The sequence below is a fragment of the Oncorhynchus nerka genome, linkage group LG5, assembly GCF_034236695.1.
Source record: "Oncorhynchus nerka isolate Pitt River linkage group LG5, Oner_Uvic_2.0, whole genome shotgun sequence".
Taxonomy (NCBI): Eukaryota; Metazoa; Chordata; class Actinopteri; order Salmoniformes; family Salmonidae; genus Oncorhynchus; species Oncorhynchus nerka.
The window spans coordinates 64,993,787-65,012,797 of NC_088400.1; the positions used below are offsets into that span (position 1 = coordinate 64,993,787).

A 19,011-nucleotide genomic window follows, 5' to 3' on the forward strand; every position below is an offset into this window, starting at 1 on the left:
ATGCTTAGCAGGACAGAAAATGGTCAGTTTCCCACACTTATCAAGATAACATCTCTAGTCACCCCTAATGCCTATGACCTGACCGACTCACTAAACAAATGCTTCATTTCTAAATTGTCTGAGTATTGGAGTGTGCCCCTGGCTATCCGTAAACTAAAAAAAGAAAATGTGGTCTGGTTTGCTTAATATAAGGAATTTGAAATTATTTATACTTAAGTACATTTTAAACCTAGACTTTTACTCAAGTATTATTTTACTGGGTGACTTTCACTTCACTGGAGTTATTTTCTATTAAGGTATCTTTACTTTTACTCAAGTATGACAATTGGGTACTTCTTCCACCACTGGCATTATAAATTTGTGCGACTGTCCTTGTCTATCAGTTTTGTAGATCTCAGGAAGAGTAGCTGCTGCTTCTGCAAAAACTAAATGGGGATCCAAATAAACAGTGTGCATTTGCCATGGTTCTCAGTTAACCTAGTGAAAAAACACAAGAGACCAAACGGCTAAATGGATTTCAACTCATTTTCTTTAATATGCACAAGAGTTGAAAGGAACATTGTGAGCCACCTTAAAGAGATATGGATTCTAAAATGTATAAAAAGTAAGACAGAGGCCAAAATGCTATCTGTTGCTTTTGTCTTTAGTACATGTTTCGTTAGCAAGTAAAAATCTTGCCCAAAAGCATAAGCTTGTATCAGTTTGATACAAGACAAAAATTCCATTCTTTAAAGTGGCTCTCATTCTATGTCTCTAGAATCTAGATCAATGACTGTACACCAGCTAGACTTTGTTCATCGGTTGTGAATGGCTAGTACAAAAAGGCGTGGGCCGCTCCCCTGAAATAATCCCCATTCCTTCTCAGTAGTTAGCAGCCAAAACATAACTACATTAGTCCAAATGTAATTTGTTTTTTTCCGGTCCCTTCACAAATAAATGCTGGAGGGAAATCAAGTTCACAAGAGAATTTTCAATCAAGTCATCGATCACGTTACACGTTTAAAAACAAAACTTCCCTGTTAATCTTTCAACTGTAAAAACATTTACAGCCTCGCAAAGTGAACCGATCGATGGATGACTGGCAAAATGCAGCTGCTTTGTACAGACCAAACTTCAGACAGTTGGGGAAATACTCTTAAATTGTAGAATTAGATGTAGCATATAGAACAACTGTATGGTCAATGGACCATTGCAATGCAACCATAGCTTTGACTTATCGAAGCAAACATTGCTTTCCACACACAGTAAGCAGAGGGAGGGGTGACTGAAGTGTGCATAAGACTGAATAGAAACTGCAGATGTGGAATCTACACAGATGAAATCAGTGTTACATTGTATTTCTCCGTCCCTCTAATGATATATCTTTCCAAAATATTTCCTCAAATTCTTGAGTCATTAAATTCAATGTCCGACGAGATGTCTCCCCTGCAAGAGGAGATGTGTCTTTTGGAAACGCCCAGTTGAAGCCTGGTTTTTAAGGCTTATTCGTTGTTGAGGGGTTTCTCGTTTAGAGAATAGAGCCTGGTAAGAGGGACTGATCCAAAACCCAGTTTAAAGGTTCTGAGGAGAGGTGCGTTTGGTTCCAGCTCAACTCCATTCCCCTCCTCTCAACCCAAAAACCATTCCACCAGCAAGCCATCCATAGATCAATGCTACAAAGTCTTCCTTGTTATTAATTTCAGAATTTCCCTGTTGCATAATTTTAAATATATATTTTTTGTACTTTAAATCCATTGTATTTCATGATGATTTCACAACTAAAAGGAATAATATTATAGTGGTGGGTGGTTGTTGAAATCTGTTCAGTCCACTTGGGAATATGTCGACTGCTCACTTCTCTACCCTCTGAGAAGGGGTTTGAGAGCATTCATTCTCAGTGTTCTGTTCCAAAAAAACTGTAGTTCAATGAGGACTGAATAATTAACAGCCCTTTGATGAGGTCATCAATTAGAATGTTTAACAAAGGACGGCCTAGATGCTGTCCCTACTCCTCAAGAGTCAATTAACTCGGAGGTTGAGTGTCTTCAGTCGCTGTGTCCAACGTGCTCTGATCCCAGACTCCAGAGAAGAGCACACCTTTAAATGAGACCATTCCTCTTCTTTGCTGATATGATTGGTAGAACAAGATCATTGGTCCATGCACACAGATGACTTCAGTCTCTTCAGGGTGTTATGTGTGTGTGAACGTGTCTGAGTAAGAGAGGATAATAGCAACTTTTTGGCAACTGCAGGAATGACGGACGAGGCGTTTTCTCTTTCTGGAACATTTATAAGCATCGCTGTGAGATGCTTGAAAAGAGATGGATAACAATGATCCTTCCTTCAGTGCTTGAACTGTTGTTAGTGAGTCAGTGATTGATGTTGGGAAGGAGGTGACTGGAGGGTTCAGAGCAGCTAGAGAGTTAGACCTACTAGGTGGACGTTTGCCTTTAAAACTTGAACTCCTTTGCTTGCAGGTTGGTGGCGGGGTCAAAGTTGAAGGTTCCGCCCTGAGTGGCTTCGGGGATCAAGCTGGGATCCTCATCAATCTAAAACGAAAGGAGGAAAATAAATGGATCAGGGTGGTGCCATAGATGAACAAACACAGAGTGGAGACTAGATTCACTGTCACTACAGAAAACAGGTCAAATTTTCATTAGATTTTATATAGAATTATGTAACAAGGCCTATAGCCGATTCCTCTGTCTTACCCCATTGACAGAGGAAGTGGAGGAAAAAGGCCCTGCGTTTCTGTAGCACACATCCTACACCCAGCACAGCACTGTCAGGACAGCGCTGGGTTCTAACGGTGTGCAAACTGTAGGGCTTCTGTCAGAGCAGAGGTACTCACATCGTCTCCTGAGAAGTACTGGTCGATGATCTCGAAGGCTAGTTTGTAGATGTCCTCGTTTTCATGCTGCTGAAGGTTCTCGATCTTCTCTAGACCTGATGGGCAGAGAGAAATTAGCATGAAAGTCCATCACAGTGAATCAATCTAGAATGTGTGTTTCACAGTAACAACACTACACTGTCATACAATGGCAACATGGTGAACTGACACACAAGCACTCCCCCCTCTAACCCACACACTGACCTCCACACTCCTCTATGATCTCAGCGATGGTGCTGGCCTCTTCCCCGGCCATGATGAGGACGTTCTTGAGGCCGTCTAGGACCACCTGAACCACTTGGGAGTCCTTCACAGACAGCAGGCTGCAGAACGGAGGAACCACATTCTGCTGCACCAGGTACTCCACCTATAGGGTCGGGTAGAACATAGCAGATCAGCCTATCAGGGCCTTGCTTTGCCTACAGACGGGTAAACTTAACCAGCCAATCAGGACCATACAAAACGCAACGCTGTATGGATTGGGTATTGATGTAAACAGCCCTGGTAGAACATACCTGATCTTTTCTTCCACTTATTGTCAAGTTGCTGATGGCCCAGGCTGCCTCCTTCTGTGTGCCAAAGTCTCCCTGCAGACAAACACAGAGAGAGGTTGTCAGTGGTTAGGGTAGTGTTCCTTACAGATCTCCACAAGGACATAGGGACTACATAATGCTTCGTAGGGCTACATAAGGGCTCAGCGACTCACCTTAGCCAGCTGGTGGATGATCATGGGCAGCAGGCCAGCGTCGATGACGGCCTGCACCTGCTGCTGGTTGCCTGCTGTGATGTTGGACAGGAACCACACGGCCTCCTAGTGGGCGGGAGGGATACACACACACACAGGAAGCCATTCAGCTGAGAGAAACCCACAGACACGCACACCATGGACCACATGAGTACGACTGAGACCGTTACACAGAGGTATAGATACTGTTGGAAATAAACGACACTGGGGTCCATCCCATTTCAACGCTACAGGACTTAGTTACAGCAAAACAAACATATGCCACCAAATAGCATCTAAAAGTGTGCCTGTTACCTTGTTGATCTTCTCCTTGGGGTGTGTGAGCAGGTTGGGGAAGTGCGAAAGGACGTCACAGTTGAGCACCACCTGCGTCTGCTCGTCTGTCCCCGTCACAATGTTCCCCACTGCCCTCAGAGCTGCAGTCTACAGGATATGACATCATAGGTGGTTAATGACGTCACAGGAAGTCACACATTCCATACAGTAAGTTCCAGGTATATTACCCTTCCCACAAGCCTAACCTCAACCATTAGAGGGAAAACTGGAAACTGACCTTAGATCAGAGTAGGGGAGACTTCATCCTACTTAGGGATGTGACGGTCATGAAATTGTCAGCCGGTGATTGTCAAGCAAATAAACTGTCAATCACACGGTAATTGACCGTTATTTAACATAAACACGTTTAGCATCTCCTGGCTTCCACACAGCCTACAAGTCACTGATGCAGACCTTTGGAACATTAATAAATCCATGTAATATAGCCTACACCCTCACAATAAATCCACTATTTATTTTAGACAGCTCTAAAGAAAATGTAGTCTATTTCAGAAGAACAGAATGGCATACTCTGAGTTGCCCTTATGTTAGGTCCTGATCTGGCTATGCCATATGACTGTGGGCTACACTAGTTTAGCAGACAAGCATTATTTTATAGTATGAAGAACACAATTGAACAGAGCTAAATTAAATAAAGGATATTTTCTCCAAACAATTTAAGTTGTTTGCAAATGTGGCTATTCTGTGTTGAGCAATAAAAAATAAACAGGTACTCCTATATGTTTAATTTAGTTATGTGTGCAACTTTAGTTGATACACCAACGTTGGGAGATAGAATGCATTAAAAATGAAAACATAAGGCCGCATGATGCGACTGATGATGATTTGAATAAAGTCTCATGAATGACATGAGCACCGTTTCTGGTGCAGGCTGCACATCATCAGTCTCTCATTCACAAGTTGACAAGCACTTGATAATATTCTCAACGGGCCTCGAATTTCCCAGTGGCATCACCTTGTGTGGCCTTAATCCCCTAAAAAAGAAATCTGCTTGTCACGTGATCAGGTCCTTCTCACAGGCATCTCAGCTAAGAAGTAGGCTACAAGTGAAGACCGACACATCGTGACGCAACTGCGCGCTTCGGTTTTATGTTTGAACTGTCCACATTTAGCCTACTTTTCATCAGCCAACCAGATGAGTAGGTCCAACGAACAGCAAAAGCACTAGCCTATGTCAATCTACTATCCCCCATAGTACAAAAATGTACCTATTCTGTTGGTCCGCTTGTCCTGTGAAAGAAATCATTATTCTAAACATACTCTGGGACTGTTGTGGAATGCGATAAAGCCCAAATTAATACAACAACTCGCATCAAAAAAAACTTTAAAAGCAATGAGGTTGATGCAACAGATCAGAGCATTTATCTTAAAATGTTGATAAACTATTAGGCTATTTAATCACATAAGTGCAGCAATGCGCACACGGCAGTAGGCTATAAGCATGAATGTTCCAAAATTCAATCAATTAGCAGGAAAATACTGTTCTCAAAGTGAACGTAAATGCGATTCTGCATGTAATGCTTTAATATTAAAAAAGGTGCATTTCTATGGTGAAAATGCAATTCCTCAAGCTTGAAACTCAAGCGCCACCTATGTATGCCAGTTAGGCACTACACCAGTTGTAAAGTGGATTCATGTGCTTCATTTTAATAAGTTATTTGGCCACTTTAGTTGTGATACAAACCTTATCAAAACATATAGGCCTATGGGCTAGGCTACATGAGGTGATTGGGAAAAGTTGGGCAAAAAAAGAATGCAGCGTTTGTCTTACTGCACACACTGGGCATCATTCACAAGTGATAATACATCACTCACAAACGATAGGCTAACATTGTCACCCATCAGACTATTCTTGATTTAATGCTGTCTCGGAACAGGTGTAGGGAGGGGAAAAAATTATGCGATCTATGCACTTATATAGTGAATGGAGGACGCTGTGGTTTATTTCATGCCAGCCAGGTAGGCTATACTCCTGTTGTAAAGAGAAGCAATGTGCTTAATATTAGGAAAGTTGATAAATAAATATAGTAGGCCTAGCCAATAGAAAGCTGACGGGATCCTCCTCTTTTTAATAGAAGCCATCACTCTGTTTTTCTTAATGGTTGTACAGTCGTCTCAAATAAAACTGTGAAGGACCTCGGCGTTACTCTGGACCCTGATCTCTCTTTTGAAGAACATATCAAGACCATTTCAAGGACAGCTTTTTTCCATCTACGTAACATTGCAAAAATCAGAAACTTTCTGTCCAAAAATGATGCAGAAAAATTAATCCATGCTTTTGTCACTTCTAGGTTAGACTACTGCAATGCTCTACTTTCCGGCTACCCGGATAAAGCACTGAATAAACTTCAGTTAGTGCTAAATACGGCTGCTAGAATCCTGACTAGAACCAAAAAATTTTATCATATTACTCCAGTGCTAGCCTCTCTACACTGGCTTCCTGTCAAAGCAAGGGCTGATTAAGGTTTTACTGCTAACCTACAAAGCATTACATGGGCTTGCTCCTACCTATCTCTCTGATTTGGTCCTGCCGTACATACCTACACGTACGCTACGGTCACAAGACGCAGACCTCCTAATTGTCCCTAGAATTTCTAAGCAAACAGCTGGAGGCAGGGCTTTCTCCTATAGAGCTCCATTTTTATGGAACGGTCTGCCTACCCATGTCAGAGACGCAAACTCGGTCTCAACCTTTAAGTCTTTACTGAAGACTCATCTCTTCAGTGGGTCATATGATTGAGTGTAGTCTGGCCCAGGAGTGGGAAGGTGAACGGAAAGGCTCTGGAGCAACGAACCGCCCTTGCTGTCTCTGCCTGGCCGGTTCCCCTCTTTCCACTGGGATTCTCTGCCTCTAACCCTATTACAGGGGCTGAGTCACTGGCTTACTGGGGCTCTCTCATGCCGTCCCTGGGGGGGGTGCGTCACCTGAGTGGGTTGATTCACTGTTGTGGTCATCCTGTCTCGGTTGGCGCCCCCCCCTTGGGTTGTGCCGTGGCGGTGATCTTCGTGGGCTATACTCAGCCTTGTCTCAGGATGGTAAGTTGGTGGTTGAAGATATCCCTCTAGTGGTGTGGGGGCTGTGCTTTGGCAAAGTGGGTGGGGTGATATCCTTCCTGTTTGGCCCTGTCCTCGGATGGGGCCACAGTGTCTCCTGACCCCTCCTGTCTCAGCCTCCAGTATGTATGCTGCAGTAGTTTATGTGTCGGGGGGCTAGGGTCAGTTTGTTATATCTGGAGTACTTCTCCTGTCCTATTCGGTGTCCTGTGTGGATCTAAGTGTGCGTTCTCTAATTCTCTCCTTCTTTCTCTCTCTCGGAGGACCTGAGCCCTAGGACCATGCCCCAGGACTACCTGACATGATGACTCCTTGCTGTCCCCAGTCCACCTGGCCATGCTGCTGCTCCAGTTTCAACTGTTCTGCCTTACTATTATTCGACCATGCTGGTCATTTATGAACATTTGAACATCTTGGCCATGTTCTGTTATAATCTCCACCCGGCACAGCCAGAAGACTGGCCACCCCACATATTATGCTCTCTCTAATTCTCTCTTTCTTTCTCTCTCTCGGAGGACCTGAGCCCTAGGACCGTGCCCCAGGACTACCTGACATGATGACTCCTTGCTGTCCCCAGTCCACCTGACTGTGCTGCTGTTCCAGTTTCAACTGTTCTGCCTTATTATTATTCGACCATGCTGGTCATTTATGAACATTTGAACATCTTGGCCATGTTCTGTTATAATCTCTACCCGGCACAGCCAGAAGAGGACTGGCCACCCCACATAGCCTGGTTCCTCTCTAGGTTTCTTCCTAGGTTTTGGCCTTTCTAGGGAGTTTTTCCTAGCCACCGTGCTTCTACACCTGCATTGCTTGCTGTTTGGGGTTTTAGGCTGGGTTTCTGTACAGCACTTTGAGATATCAGCTGATGTACGAAGGGCTATATAAATAAATATGATTTGATTTGTTTTCTCACGCAATTGCATAGCCTATTAAAATGTTGCGCAACATGAGCTCTCATGAAGTGTTTTATTAGATTTTCAAATACATTTGCATTAATGTCAGAGTGATTAGAGGGACAATAGAGTGCTGAGTACCAGGCAGTTAGCAAGTTTGGTAGGCTACTGAAGAACAGCAGCAGCATCAGAGCTATAGAAGCCTAGTTACCCTGACTAAACGGTCACGTGGCATTTGACTGCGGACATGACTAATGACCATTGATGTGGCGGTAATACGGTCACCGTAACAGCCCTAATCCTACTTCCAATCAGGGGAAAGGAAGCAGACATACCTGAACTTTGACCTCTTGGTGGCTGAGCAGGGGGACGAGGAAGGGGACAACCCCCGAGTCGATGACCATCTGGATCTGTTCGTTCCCTCCATCTGTGAGATAGGACAAGGCCCACACTGTATCCACTAGGATCTGACCACAGAGAGAGGACGGCGTTAGAACCAGGGAATTTCCATAGGGAATGGCAAAGCAACTAGCTTTGCTGTTGTGATAGTAGGGTGATACTTACATTTATATCAGTGTGGTATATCAATACACAGAGAGCAGGTAGAATCTGGAAGAGGTAGAGAGGAGAGTCAGGCATAATGATTGGAGGCGTACAATGAAGCGACTATAGATCAACAGACAGGACCCAGGGTGTTTTCTGTTTCAGCAGGCAGACAATGCAGACCTCCAGGACCAGGCTAGATGGTTGGGAACAGGGAAGCAGAATGCTAGGCAGCACCCAAAGTCCCAGACCACTTTCCCTAATCAAATCCCCCATCGTCTGATTGTCCTCAGAGCCAAACACATGGAACACAGCCAGAGCTGTTGGGCAAAGGGTTCAGCTAATATTGACGACAAACGTCTATGTGAAGATCATAATTCAGTCAGATTGGCCTCCAAGTGGTGCAGCAGTCTAAGGCACAGCATCGCAGTACTTGAAGTGTCACTACAGACCTGGGTTCGATTCCAGGCTGTGTCACAACCGGCCGTGACCAGGAGTCCCTGCCTTACAAATGGCCCAGTGTCGTCTGGGTTTGGGGAGGGTTTGGCCGGGGGGGGGCTTTACTTGGATCATCGCGCTAAAGCGACTCGTGGCAGCCCGGGCGCCTGCAGGCTGACTTCGGTCGTCAGTTGAACAGTGTTTCCTCCAACACATTGGTGCAGCTGGCTTCCTGGTTAAGCGAGCAGGTGTTAAGAAGCGCTGTTTGGCGGGTCATGTTTCAGAAGACGCATGACTCGACCTTCTCCTCTCCCGAGCCCGTTGCAGCGATGAGACAAGATGGATATCAACGACATCCAGTTCGATTGAATGACTGTGCTGGGTCTCACACACCTCTGTCTGTCTTACCTCCTGTACTGTCTCCATGGGGGGCGGTGGGTCCTTGTTGCGGCAGAGGTTGACGATGACCCAGGTGACGTTGCGGAGGAAGGTGATGGGGATGGAGGGGTTAATAAATGACAGCAGGGGCTTGACCACGCCCAGGGAGATTACGTAATCCCTGCACTGCGGTCCATCGCCTGCACGGGAAGAACACAGGTGTGTCATTGACTGGCATCGGCCAGTGTGTGTGTGTGTATGCATGTGTGTGAGCCATCACTCACCGATGATGTTGCCTAGCGCCCACACGGCCTGTTCACATACGTTCTGGTGAGGAGATTGTAGCAGCCGCAGAAATAGAGGCACAGCATCTGGACATGTAGAGAGAAAGGCAGACCCATATGTTAGACAACGTTGTAGACAACAGAGAGAGACAGAGACATCAGTTAGACAGAGGTAGAGAGATCCATCAGTTAGAGACATTAGTTAGAGGTAGAGAAAGAGACATAAGTTAGACAGAGGTAGAGTGAGGGTCTGGCAGACAAGAGACAGAGAGATGGGGAAGACAGTTGAGAACAGGTGTTTCTATACCAGGAACCAGATGGATAGGTTGGCTCATATAGACCGGTCCATTATGTATGCCTGATGGGTCAGTTTGAAACTGGGCCACAGAAGAACTAGAAACTACTTACTAGATTTGACCACAGCTTGAGTCTGTTGTGACGTCCCTGATGCTATGTTGGTCAACGCCCAGGCAGCCTCAAACTGGAGAGAGGGACTGGGGAAGAGGAGAGAGTAAATGAGCCTAGCTATATGAAGAGACAAACAGAAGCTGTCCCCAGACAACAAAACACGACCAATAAGCCCATCAACAGCACATGGCTACTGATCAACAATCCATATCAACCTGCATCACCACTAACCCCCACCTCGGTCTAATGTGGTCTTCTGTAGCTCCTATATACCTTGTTTTTTAAAGAAAAGCAACATTTTTATCCATTAAAGTAACATCAAATTGATCTGAAATACAGTGTAGACATTAATGTTGTAAATTACTGTTGTAGCTGGAGAAGGATCATTTTAATGGAATGTCTACATAGGTGTACAGAGGCCCATTATCAGCAACCATCACTCTTGTGTTCCAATGGCACGTTGTGTTAGCGCAAACTGCCTCTAACCAGAATAGAAAGGAGTAGGACGCCCCAGTGCACCACTGAGCAAGAGGACAAGTCCATTGGAGTGTCTAGTTTGAGAAAGAGATGCCTCACAAGTCCTCAACTGGCAGATTCTTTAAATAGTACCCGCAAAATAATAGTCTCAACACCAACCCTGAGGAGGCGACTCCGGGATGCTAGCCTTCTAGGCAGAGTTCCTCTGTTCAGTGTCTGTGTTCTTTTGCCCATCTTAATCTTCTACTTTTTATTGGCCAGTCTGAGATATGGCTTTTTCTTTGCAACTCTGCCTAGAAGGCCAGTATCCCGGAGTCGCCTCTTCACTGTTGACATTGAAACTGGTGTTTTGCAGGTACTATTTAATGAAGCTGCCAGTTGAGGGACTTGTGAGGCGTCCATTTCTCAAACTAGACACGAATGCACTTGTCCTCTTGCTCAGTGGTGCACCAGGGCCTCCCACTCCTTTCTATTCTGGTTAGAGGCCGTTTGTACTGTTCTGTGAAGTGAGTAGAACACAGTGTTGTACGAGATCTTCAGTTTCTTGGCAATTTCTCACATGGAATAGCCTTTATTTCTCAGAACAAGAATAGACTGATGAGTTTCAGAAGAAAGTCCTTTGTTTCTGGCCATTTTGAGCCTATAATCAAACCCACAAATGCTGATGCTCCAGATACTCAACTAGTCTAAAGAAGGCCAGTTTCGTTGCTTCTTTAATCAGAACAACAGTTTTCAGCTGTGCTAACATAATTGCAAAAGGGTTTTTGAATGATCAATTAGCCTTTTAAAATGATAATCCAATTGGAAGACAGGAGTGATGATTGCTGATAATGGGCCTCTGTACACCAGTGTAGATATTCCATTAAAAATAAGCCGTTTCCAGCTACAATAGTCATTTACAACACTAACAATGTCCACACTGTATTTCTGATCAAATTGATGTTATTTTAAGGGACAAAAAAAGTGCTCTCTTTCAAAACAAGGACATTTCTAAGTGACCTCAAACTTCTGAACGGTAGTGTATGTGGGTGTATATCTATCCATCTCTCTCTGCATCTCCTCACGCTCCTGCCTCCATCACCCAACCTCCCCCACCCTACTGTTTCTACAAAACACAAACCCCCCCCTCATCGCTCCCCATCCCCACCACTGAAGAGACAGAGCTGTCAGCTGTGGGGCAGTGCTAGTGCATCAGAGCGGAACACACTTTCTCTCCTATCCGTCTGTGTGTCTACAGCCTGCTACAGTGTTCACATCAGCCCAGTCATGCGGAGGAGAGGGAGGGCACACCAGTATCCCCAGAGCATGACAGAGAATGTAGAGAGAGACAATGGAGAGAGAGCAGTCTAACACATACGGGGCTAGTCTACCCACTCATTCACGCTCCGGTTTTCAGCCTCCTCTCCTTTTGCCCTTCTCCGACTTTTGAAAGGGGCATCACACAGAATTACCACAGGGGCAATTTACCACCATCTTTCCATTACTCTTCCAGGGCAAAGGTGCCCCATGACCCATACAGTCTCTTCCTCCCCCCCATAAAGCAGACTTACTTGTCGTCCCTCTCCAGGCATTTGACCAGGATGGGCAGGATGCCGGACTTAATCAAGTCGTCGATGGGGGGGTTTCTGTCACTGGACAGGAGTTTTCTGGCTGCCTGCACGGCACTGAGCTGGATGAGTCCGTTGTCACTGACAGCATTCTGACAGGAAGGAGAGCGAGAACACGAGGTTAGCTCCAACAGCTCAAGGTGTATGTACGGGATGGGTCTCCACAACACTGACAGAATGCAGGCTTACCTGTAAGATGGCTTCCAGTGTTACATTTTGCTGCAAAACAAAAAACTAGAGTTGTGAGATTTACTGTAGCTACGCGTTTACATGTTGCAAGGTTAGAGCTAGGAAACATATTCCTTGAAGCCATAGTGTGAGAGAAAATGAGGACTGACTCACCCCTTTGAAGTCAGAGTCTATGTCTGAGTCTTCCAGGCTCTCCTCCTGTGGAACGTTCCTCTTCTTCAGAAGGTGCTCATCTCGTTTGTTCTATGGGGGGGGGGGGGATATATATTTTAAGTGTTGAATCTTAGAAGGAATATAGGAGTGAATGCTATTAGAAACATTCACCCACACGGCGAGGGAATAGATTCCCTGCTTGACTCCTACAGGCTAAGACTGCTCCCATAACCTCCCAGTGATGTTAGTGGCAGATAGCACGAGGGAGGAATGCATCCATCTCTGCACAGACAGGTCTCTTCTGCAGCACACATACTGCTATGTGAGAAAACTGCTGTGTCACTCATCCTACATTAGTGGTTTGCTCTTCTGTAAGGGTAGGACCTGGCTTTTTAGCATAAAAAACGGAAGTTCTCTCACTTGTCGTCAAATCATACAGGCCTACTGGATATGTTTCTACAAAACTGCTGGTCAGCTCAGACTTCCTGAAACACTTCTGCAAGCCACATTCAGAGGACATGTTGGGGCCTTAGTGCAAAGACCAAGGGCTCAGAGTAGATTCTCTAATATAGGCTTCTTATCGCAATGAACGATATCAGCTAAATGCCTTCAATAAGTGACCGGTATGGTCAGTGTCAATCATTTTCATTGTATCATCTCAGCTCAGAGTCATATTCCAATGGAATGAAGTCCCCCCCCAGATGCTGATCTAAGTTCAGTTTGGCACCATCCCCTCTAATAGTCATGGTTCTACCCAGAGAAACTGCTATAGAGTCATACATCCAGAGGAATGGTCATGGTTCTACCCAGAGCAGCTGCTATAGAGTCATACGTCCAAGACAACCCTGTGTGTCTGATGAACCTACTTAATGGCCCCTGGCCAGAGCTCTGTGCTTCTGCAGGCCAGGAGAGGGAAACCCTCCCCAAGGCTGAGGGGTAAGACCAGTCTGGCCTCTCTGACAGGGTGGGAGAGCGAGAGAGGGATGACCTAAATACAGCCAAGGCATCCTGACTCTTCAACAACAACCTGAGCATAAGAAGGGGGGTAGTTTCCACACACACACACACCTACTTATAAACAAAAGGACTCAGCAGACAGAGCAGCCCATAAGGGGCAGGGGTGGACCAGGCTGCTCGGTCTCGGCCAATTTGATAAACAGAAACTGCATCGTTTCCCATCACAATAATGATGAATTAATTATATAACCCTGCTTCCACCTAACATCCACATCCCAGAAAGACTTAACAGGCTGGAAAAAGGGCCTGCATGTATCAATTAAAATGACAGTGCCTGTCTGTTGTGCCACACATACCTAAATAAGAGGTACATGACAGACACTGCAGCACTGGAATGGCATCTGTGGAGTGGGCCAGGACACAAACCAGAGGATAGTGTGGAGATTTAGCCTGTGTAATTTCAGTGTGGGGAGGAGCAGAAGTAGGCTAATGGGTTAGTTCATTGGATGCGACTGAACTATAAACAGTCAATTGAGATGCTGAGGCTCACCTTTCTCAGCTCCACTGTCACTTCATTGCGATGTCTTCGCATAGTCTGTAAGAGAGAGGAGAACAGTCAGAGATGAGCCTAACTACTAGAGCATTAAAAAGACAGCCCATACACGCAAACAAACCACATGCAATGTTAGTCAATTGGAACTGGCTCCATTTTGTTTACAGACTGGGCTTTAGATTACAAGTGTACTGCTGCATGTTGGCAACAGGCGGCAGAGGATCATGTTAACTTGATTGCCAGTCGGGGCATCTTGGTTCATATTACTAACGCTGTGTAACCTCCCTCATGCAAGCAATGATTCTGTTTACATTTATCCACCAACTCAAAGGTGTGACCTGCTGCTGCTGGCAAAACCCTGCCCTGACACCCTAACTCAAGGTCGCAGTAAAAATCTGATGTGGTTCCGTATGTGTTTGAAACACTCCATCTATTGAAGACGGAACACAATGTTTTGTCAACACTGCCTTTTGTGGGAACTGTGTTTAGGGAGGATAGTGAATCAGCCATGAGAGAAAGCCTGAGAGTGGCTCAACTGGCGAGCTGGGAGGAGGAAGTCAGAGACCTCTGAAACTCAACAACGATCGATCAAATCTATGGAATTCCAGGCATTTCTCTAGGACACTCATTCCATGCTGGGACAAGAGGGCGACACTTCCTGAGAGAGGGAAGACTGCCTCAGCTCCTGGACAACACACCAGAGGTCTTCAACCTTTCTTTACATTTGAATACTACTTATTCTGCATAGCCAATGTTGATTGTGGAGTATCCTGTTATATGTTGGGATTATTATTGTATTGTAACAACGTCATACACGGCAGTCACTGTGGCCCTCTGTGGTGGTGTAGGTCAGAACTTGTGAAAGGGATACATTTTCTGTAACCTACAGCTTTTAACATTCCTTGAAGTCTAAACACAGCCTAAATCTCACTGAAGATGCTGTGTGTGTCCTCTGATGCAGTAGAATTCAGCACCATAGGAGCAGGGTGAGTGTGTTGCCCTGGGGCACTTCTATAGATCTGATAGGTTACTGTGCCTAAAGGATAGGGGCTGTATCTGGACAAGGCCTTTCGTCTCTGACAACAAGTGATCCATCTCGTATTCTTGGCTGAGCTGCTGCAAGCTTGTCAGCGGGGCTGGTGGGTCGTCAGACATGTGCAAGTCACACTGGCACTTGGCCCCAAAACAACCATGCCGCACTTCTGTTTCCTCTCTGCTCAATATAGCACATACCAGATGGACAGTAATCCATCATGCCCTCCATCCGAGATTACTGTGTTTCTAATACATAAGAATATGGGATAGTCAACATGTTATGTCGTCCCAAAAGTGGAATATTTATGTTAAGGATGTGTGATCTATACAGATACAAGGGAAATGGCATGTCCCTTTGAATTAAATGTGTGGCCCTAATCATCGAGTACTGGGTTTTAATTTGACCTTTATTTAAGTAGGCAAGTCGTTTAAGAACAAATTCTTATTTACAGAGACTGCCTACCCGAGCCAAACCCAGACGACGCTGGGCCAATCGTGCACCGCCCTATGGGACTCCAAATACGGCAGGTTGTGAGACAGCCTGGATTCGAAGCAGGGTCTGTCGTGACGCCTCTAGCACTGAGATACAGTGCCTTAGACCGCTGCGCCACTCGGAATGTTTATTGAATCAGCATGGTGACAGTAGCATCATTAGCTTTAGTTCCAGATGTGCTATGGTGTTTATGGTGCAACTGCTCTACCTCACTGTTTGTTGAACACCCACCCTGCGGTCACTGGGATATTGAATTGCAAGCTGTTCATTCACGTATGAGTTAGTTAGCTGGGTATATTATTATAAACTGATTAATAACGCCGAATCTCAACTGTTGCAGCCGTAGAAGTTGAGTTGTGCTAGTTGTTTTGTAACAGTTAATGTGCATCATCCGCCCATTTTGACACATACAACTAGCTATAATTAGCTGGTTTGGTTAGCTGGTAAGCGTATCTAGCTCAGTTAAATTACAGTGACTCACTTGCCAACTCGAAATATCAAATGTCATGCCCATGACCAACATAAAGATAGTTCGTTGTCTGGTTCCGTTTACAAATTATAACTATTACTTTAATGTAGTTGATGCCAAGAGTAAATTTTTAAAAAATATGTCTATCACAAGCTAACTAACTGCTAGTAAGCACAGAGTTAGCAACTTTCCTGGCTAGCTAGCTAGCAAGCAGGCCTTGCGAAAGCCGCGCCCGCTCCGCAAGATAAACTTTAGCTAGTTAGTGGATGTGGAATGATATATCATAATCGGCGACACATTATAGAAAAAGAAAACTTCAACAATGACTGACAATGAAATACTGCAGCAACCAAACCGAATTGAGAGCTAGGTAACCCCGAGTGTTCGCAAGCACTCGTTGCTAACGGCTAGTTAGCCAGCCAGCTAACGTTAGCCTAACTAGATTCTCACCTCGACATCGCGCCCCTTGTTTTTGAAGCTCTTAATTCGGTGGTTATCCAAGTCGGCGTTTTCTGCCATGGCTGTCTGTGTTCGGGATGTTTAGCTAGTCCTGCACTTGAAGCTCCGGAGGGAAAAGAGAAAACGTACTGCTGTTTTGCCGAGGGGTGGCTGGCCAGACGTGATACACCGCGATGGGATAATCTCGTCAAGGAGGAGCCACGGAATCCTGTCAATTGGGGGAGGAGGACCTATGGCTAGTATGTGTGCATCCCCTGGTGTAACCGACTTCCTTGCAACATAGTTGCGCAATGTAACTAGTTGATACCTTTAAATTGCTGCAATATATCCAGTTGTTTTTTAATCTCCAATGAAGATACTGTACATTATTACCAAACGACTTGCTAATCAACTATGTCTGGCTACTTTACACTGATTGCTTGCTGTTATTGACAGATAGGTTGGATTTGAGCCCAAAGGGGGGAAGGACTTCATTATGAAGAATCACTGAAGATCAATGCTTCACAAATTAAATAAGAAATGAATTGACTTTACTGTTAATCCACACAAATGTAGCTACACTAATATGTGAACAAAAAACAATCAAATCACTTCTACATTTTGTTGTTTAGCATTGCTTTAATTTATTACCTACAACTAAATAAACATTATCATATTGAACTTGGGGAGACTACAGAAACATATTCTCACATATTACCCCTCCTGTTTTTTCAGATTAAGTGCCACTCACTGTCATTTACTGAACTAAACAGACAGGAGTGTAGTCTGAATAAAACAGACACAAAGCTAAAACATAAAAAAACAATGCAACAAAAAAATAATAATGCTAATCCCATGTTGAATGAATGTAGATGTAACTTTAGATCCATGTCTACTGTCTGGAGCCAAACCATCCACCTGGGGGGCCAACCTCACTGTACTCCATTTAGTTACTTTAGTACCACCTGAGGTTGCCGAGGGGAGGACAGCTCATAATTATGGTTGTAACGGAATGAATTGAATGGAATCAAACACATGGTAACCATGTGTTTGATGTATTTGATACTATTCCGCTCCAGCCATTACCACGAGCCCGTCCTCACCAATTAAGGTGCCTCCAACTCCTGTGTTTTATTACTCAATTTACTCCATTGGGGCTGAATGATCAATCTCAATTTGTGGCTCATATTAGCCCCCAGTGGTAACATTCTGTACTGTCACCAGCCTCTCCAATTGAAGTTATGTGACTGCACTCACCTAGCATGAGATTTGTTTTGTTTACGGTTGGTGTTGCCAGGATATGTTCACTGAATACCACTCCTCTCCTTAGACCCATTCTTGTCTGCAATGATTTAAACTGTCATTCATCTATACATGGGTGCCCAGGACCTAATATCATTCAATAATGGAGGTCAAAAATTCACCACTACTCTGTCAACTCTCAGAAGACACCAAGACTCAAGAATAGCTAGGATCCTGGATGGCAAAGATACAGATTTTAAAGTTATCAGTGGACAAGTTTTTGTAGATAGAGATGGGACTTTCTTTAAATACATCCTGGATTATATGAGGACAGGTCAAATCACCTTGCCAGCAGAATTCTCTGACTACAATGGCATGGCTCAAGAAGCACAGTTCTATGGTTTGTATCCATTGGCACTTTCGGTTGAGAGGAACATCCATCGATCCAGAGTTGAGGTTCTAGAATTGCACTTCTCTGTCCAGGAAACACAGATTCTTCCAAATATTCTGCTCCAACAACAAATCTCTGGAGGCTTTGGCGACAAGGATATCCATTTTCGTGGAACATCCAAAACTGAATGGGAATTTCCCACACCTGCCTTAGAACTCCAGCACATCTCATCCTGTACCGGTCCAGAGACCCTCTCACCACGACATGGTGTTCCACTGTGGGACTGACCAACTAGCCAGGGATGACTTCTCTGCCAGGTGTGGGGAAGTTACAGTATTATACCCATCTCAGTGTCTCCCATCGGCCAATTCCTACTGTATGATGAGTTTATTAGTCACATGCACAGAGGTGCAGATGTAATTGCAGGGTACAGTGAAATTCTTAAGCTCCGAGCTCCGACAGTGCAGGTCAAAAAGAGAAGTGAATGAAACAATACAAATAATAATTAAAACATACACATATTTACAACTGTAACACTAATACATGTCCATTGGGGGGTGGGGGCAGGGCAAATGTCCATTGGGGCAGGTAGAATGTCCCTGAGGGATTGTCTATTGGCGGAGCAGCAGGGGGGAAGTGAGAAATCAGTGGATTTCAGACTATTGAGATGGATCCATTCTCTGAGAGTCAGACTGGATTGACCAGCAGATGGCGACAAAGGATAATAATGTTGAGGGCCATAATGTCAATATACTTCACCTCACCATTAGTCTCAATTTATACAGTATATTTTATTTGACATCAATTTCCTGTGTCCTAAAGTATATTTCCAAAAGTACAATTCTTTAAATTGAAATAGAATTGAGAATGTATTTGATCAAGAATACAAATAAAACATAAAAAATTAAAAAATTAACTCTTTGTTTAATTCAACCAGGTAGCCCATACACTGATGTCGAACGGCAATGCTTTGCTTCAACAGCACCGTCAATACTGGAGGCTTCAGCAGTGGTGAACTCCAATATTTACGTGCTGCTACAGCAAGGCAGCCTGTCA

At 44.6% G+C, this 19,011-nt stretch overlaps 1 protein-coding gene, 1 long non-coding RNA gene and 1 pseudogene across 4 annotated transcripts; 2 read left to right on the forward strand and 1 right to left on the reverse strand.

The window, feature by feature from the left end:
* Positions 1 to 511: 511 nt before the first annotated feature.
* On the reverse strand, positions 512 to 16,585 carry kpna3 (karyopherin alpha 3 (importin alpha 4)). 2 transcript variants are annotated; one of them, XM_029649135.2, is made up of 16 exons: positions 16,335 to 16,585; positions 13,885 to 13,929; positions 12,378 to 12,467; positions 12,225 to 12,254; positions 11,979 to 12,127; positions 9,952 to 10,037; positions 9,544 to 9,630; positions 9,290 to 9,459; positions 8,465 to 8,509; positions 8,236 to 8,367; positions 3,909 to 4,037; positions 3,576 to 3,680; positions 3,385 to 3,456; positions 3,074 to 3,236; positions 2,831 to 2,925; positions 512 to 2,528 (listed from the first exon to the last, which is right to left on the reverse strand). In XM_029649135.2, the coding sequence occupies exons 1-16, from the start codon at positions 16,401 to 16,403 to the stop codon at positions 2,430 to 2,432; spliced, it is 1,566 nt and encodes a 521-aa protein (XP_029504995.1). In that variant the 5' UTR covers positions 16,404 to 16,585; the 3' UTR covers positions 512 to 2,429. The 2 variants fall into 2 exon arrangements, with proteins under 2 accessions (XP_029504995.1, XP_064874995.1); XM_065018923.1 differs by having other exon boundaries at positions 9,544 to 9,634; positions 9,950 to 10,037; positions 16,335 to 16,584.
* LOC115120225 (uncharacterized) lies at positions 2,453 to 7,957 on the forward strand. Of its 2 annotated transcripts, none has more exons than XR_003862113.2 (4): positions 2,453 to 2,623; positions 3,098 to 3,227; positions 3,942 to 4,097; positions 7,268 to 7,957. It is a non-coding gene; the product is annotated as an uncharacterized LOC115120225 (long non-coding RNA). The 2 variants fall into 2 exon arrangements; XR_003862114.2 differs by lacking the exon at positions 2,453 to 2,623 and adding an exon at positions 2,892 to 2,981.
* Positions 16,586 to 17,344: 759 nt separating the features above from the next.
* LOC135571709 (putative potassium channel regulatory protein) lies at positions 17,345 to 18,375 on the forward strand (annotated as a pseudogene).
* Positions 18,376 to 19,011: the final 636 nt, after the last annotated feature.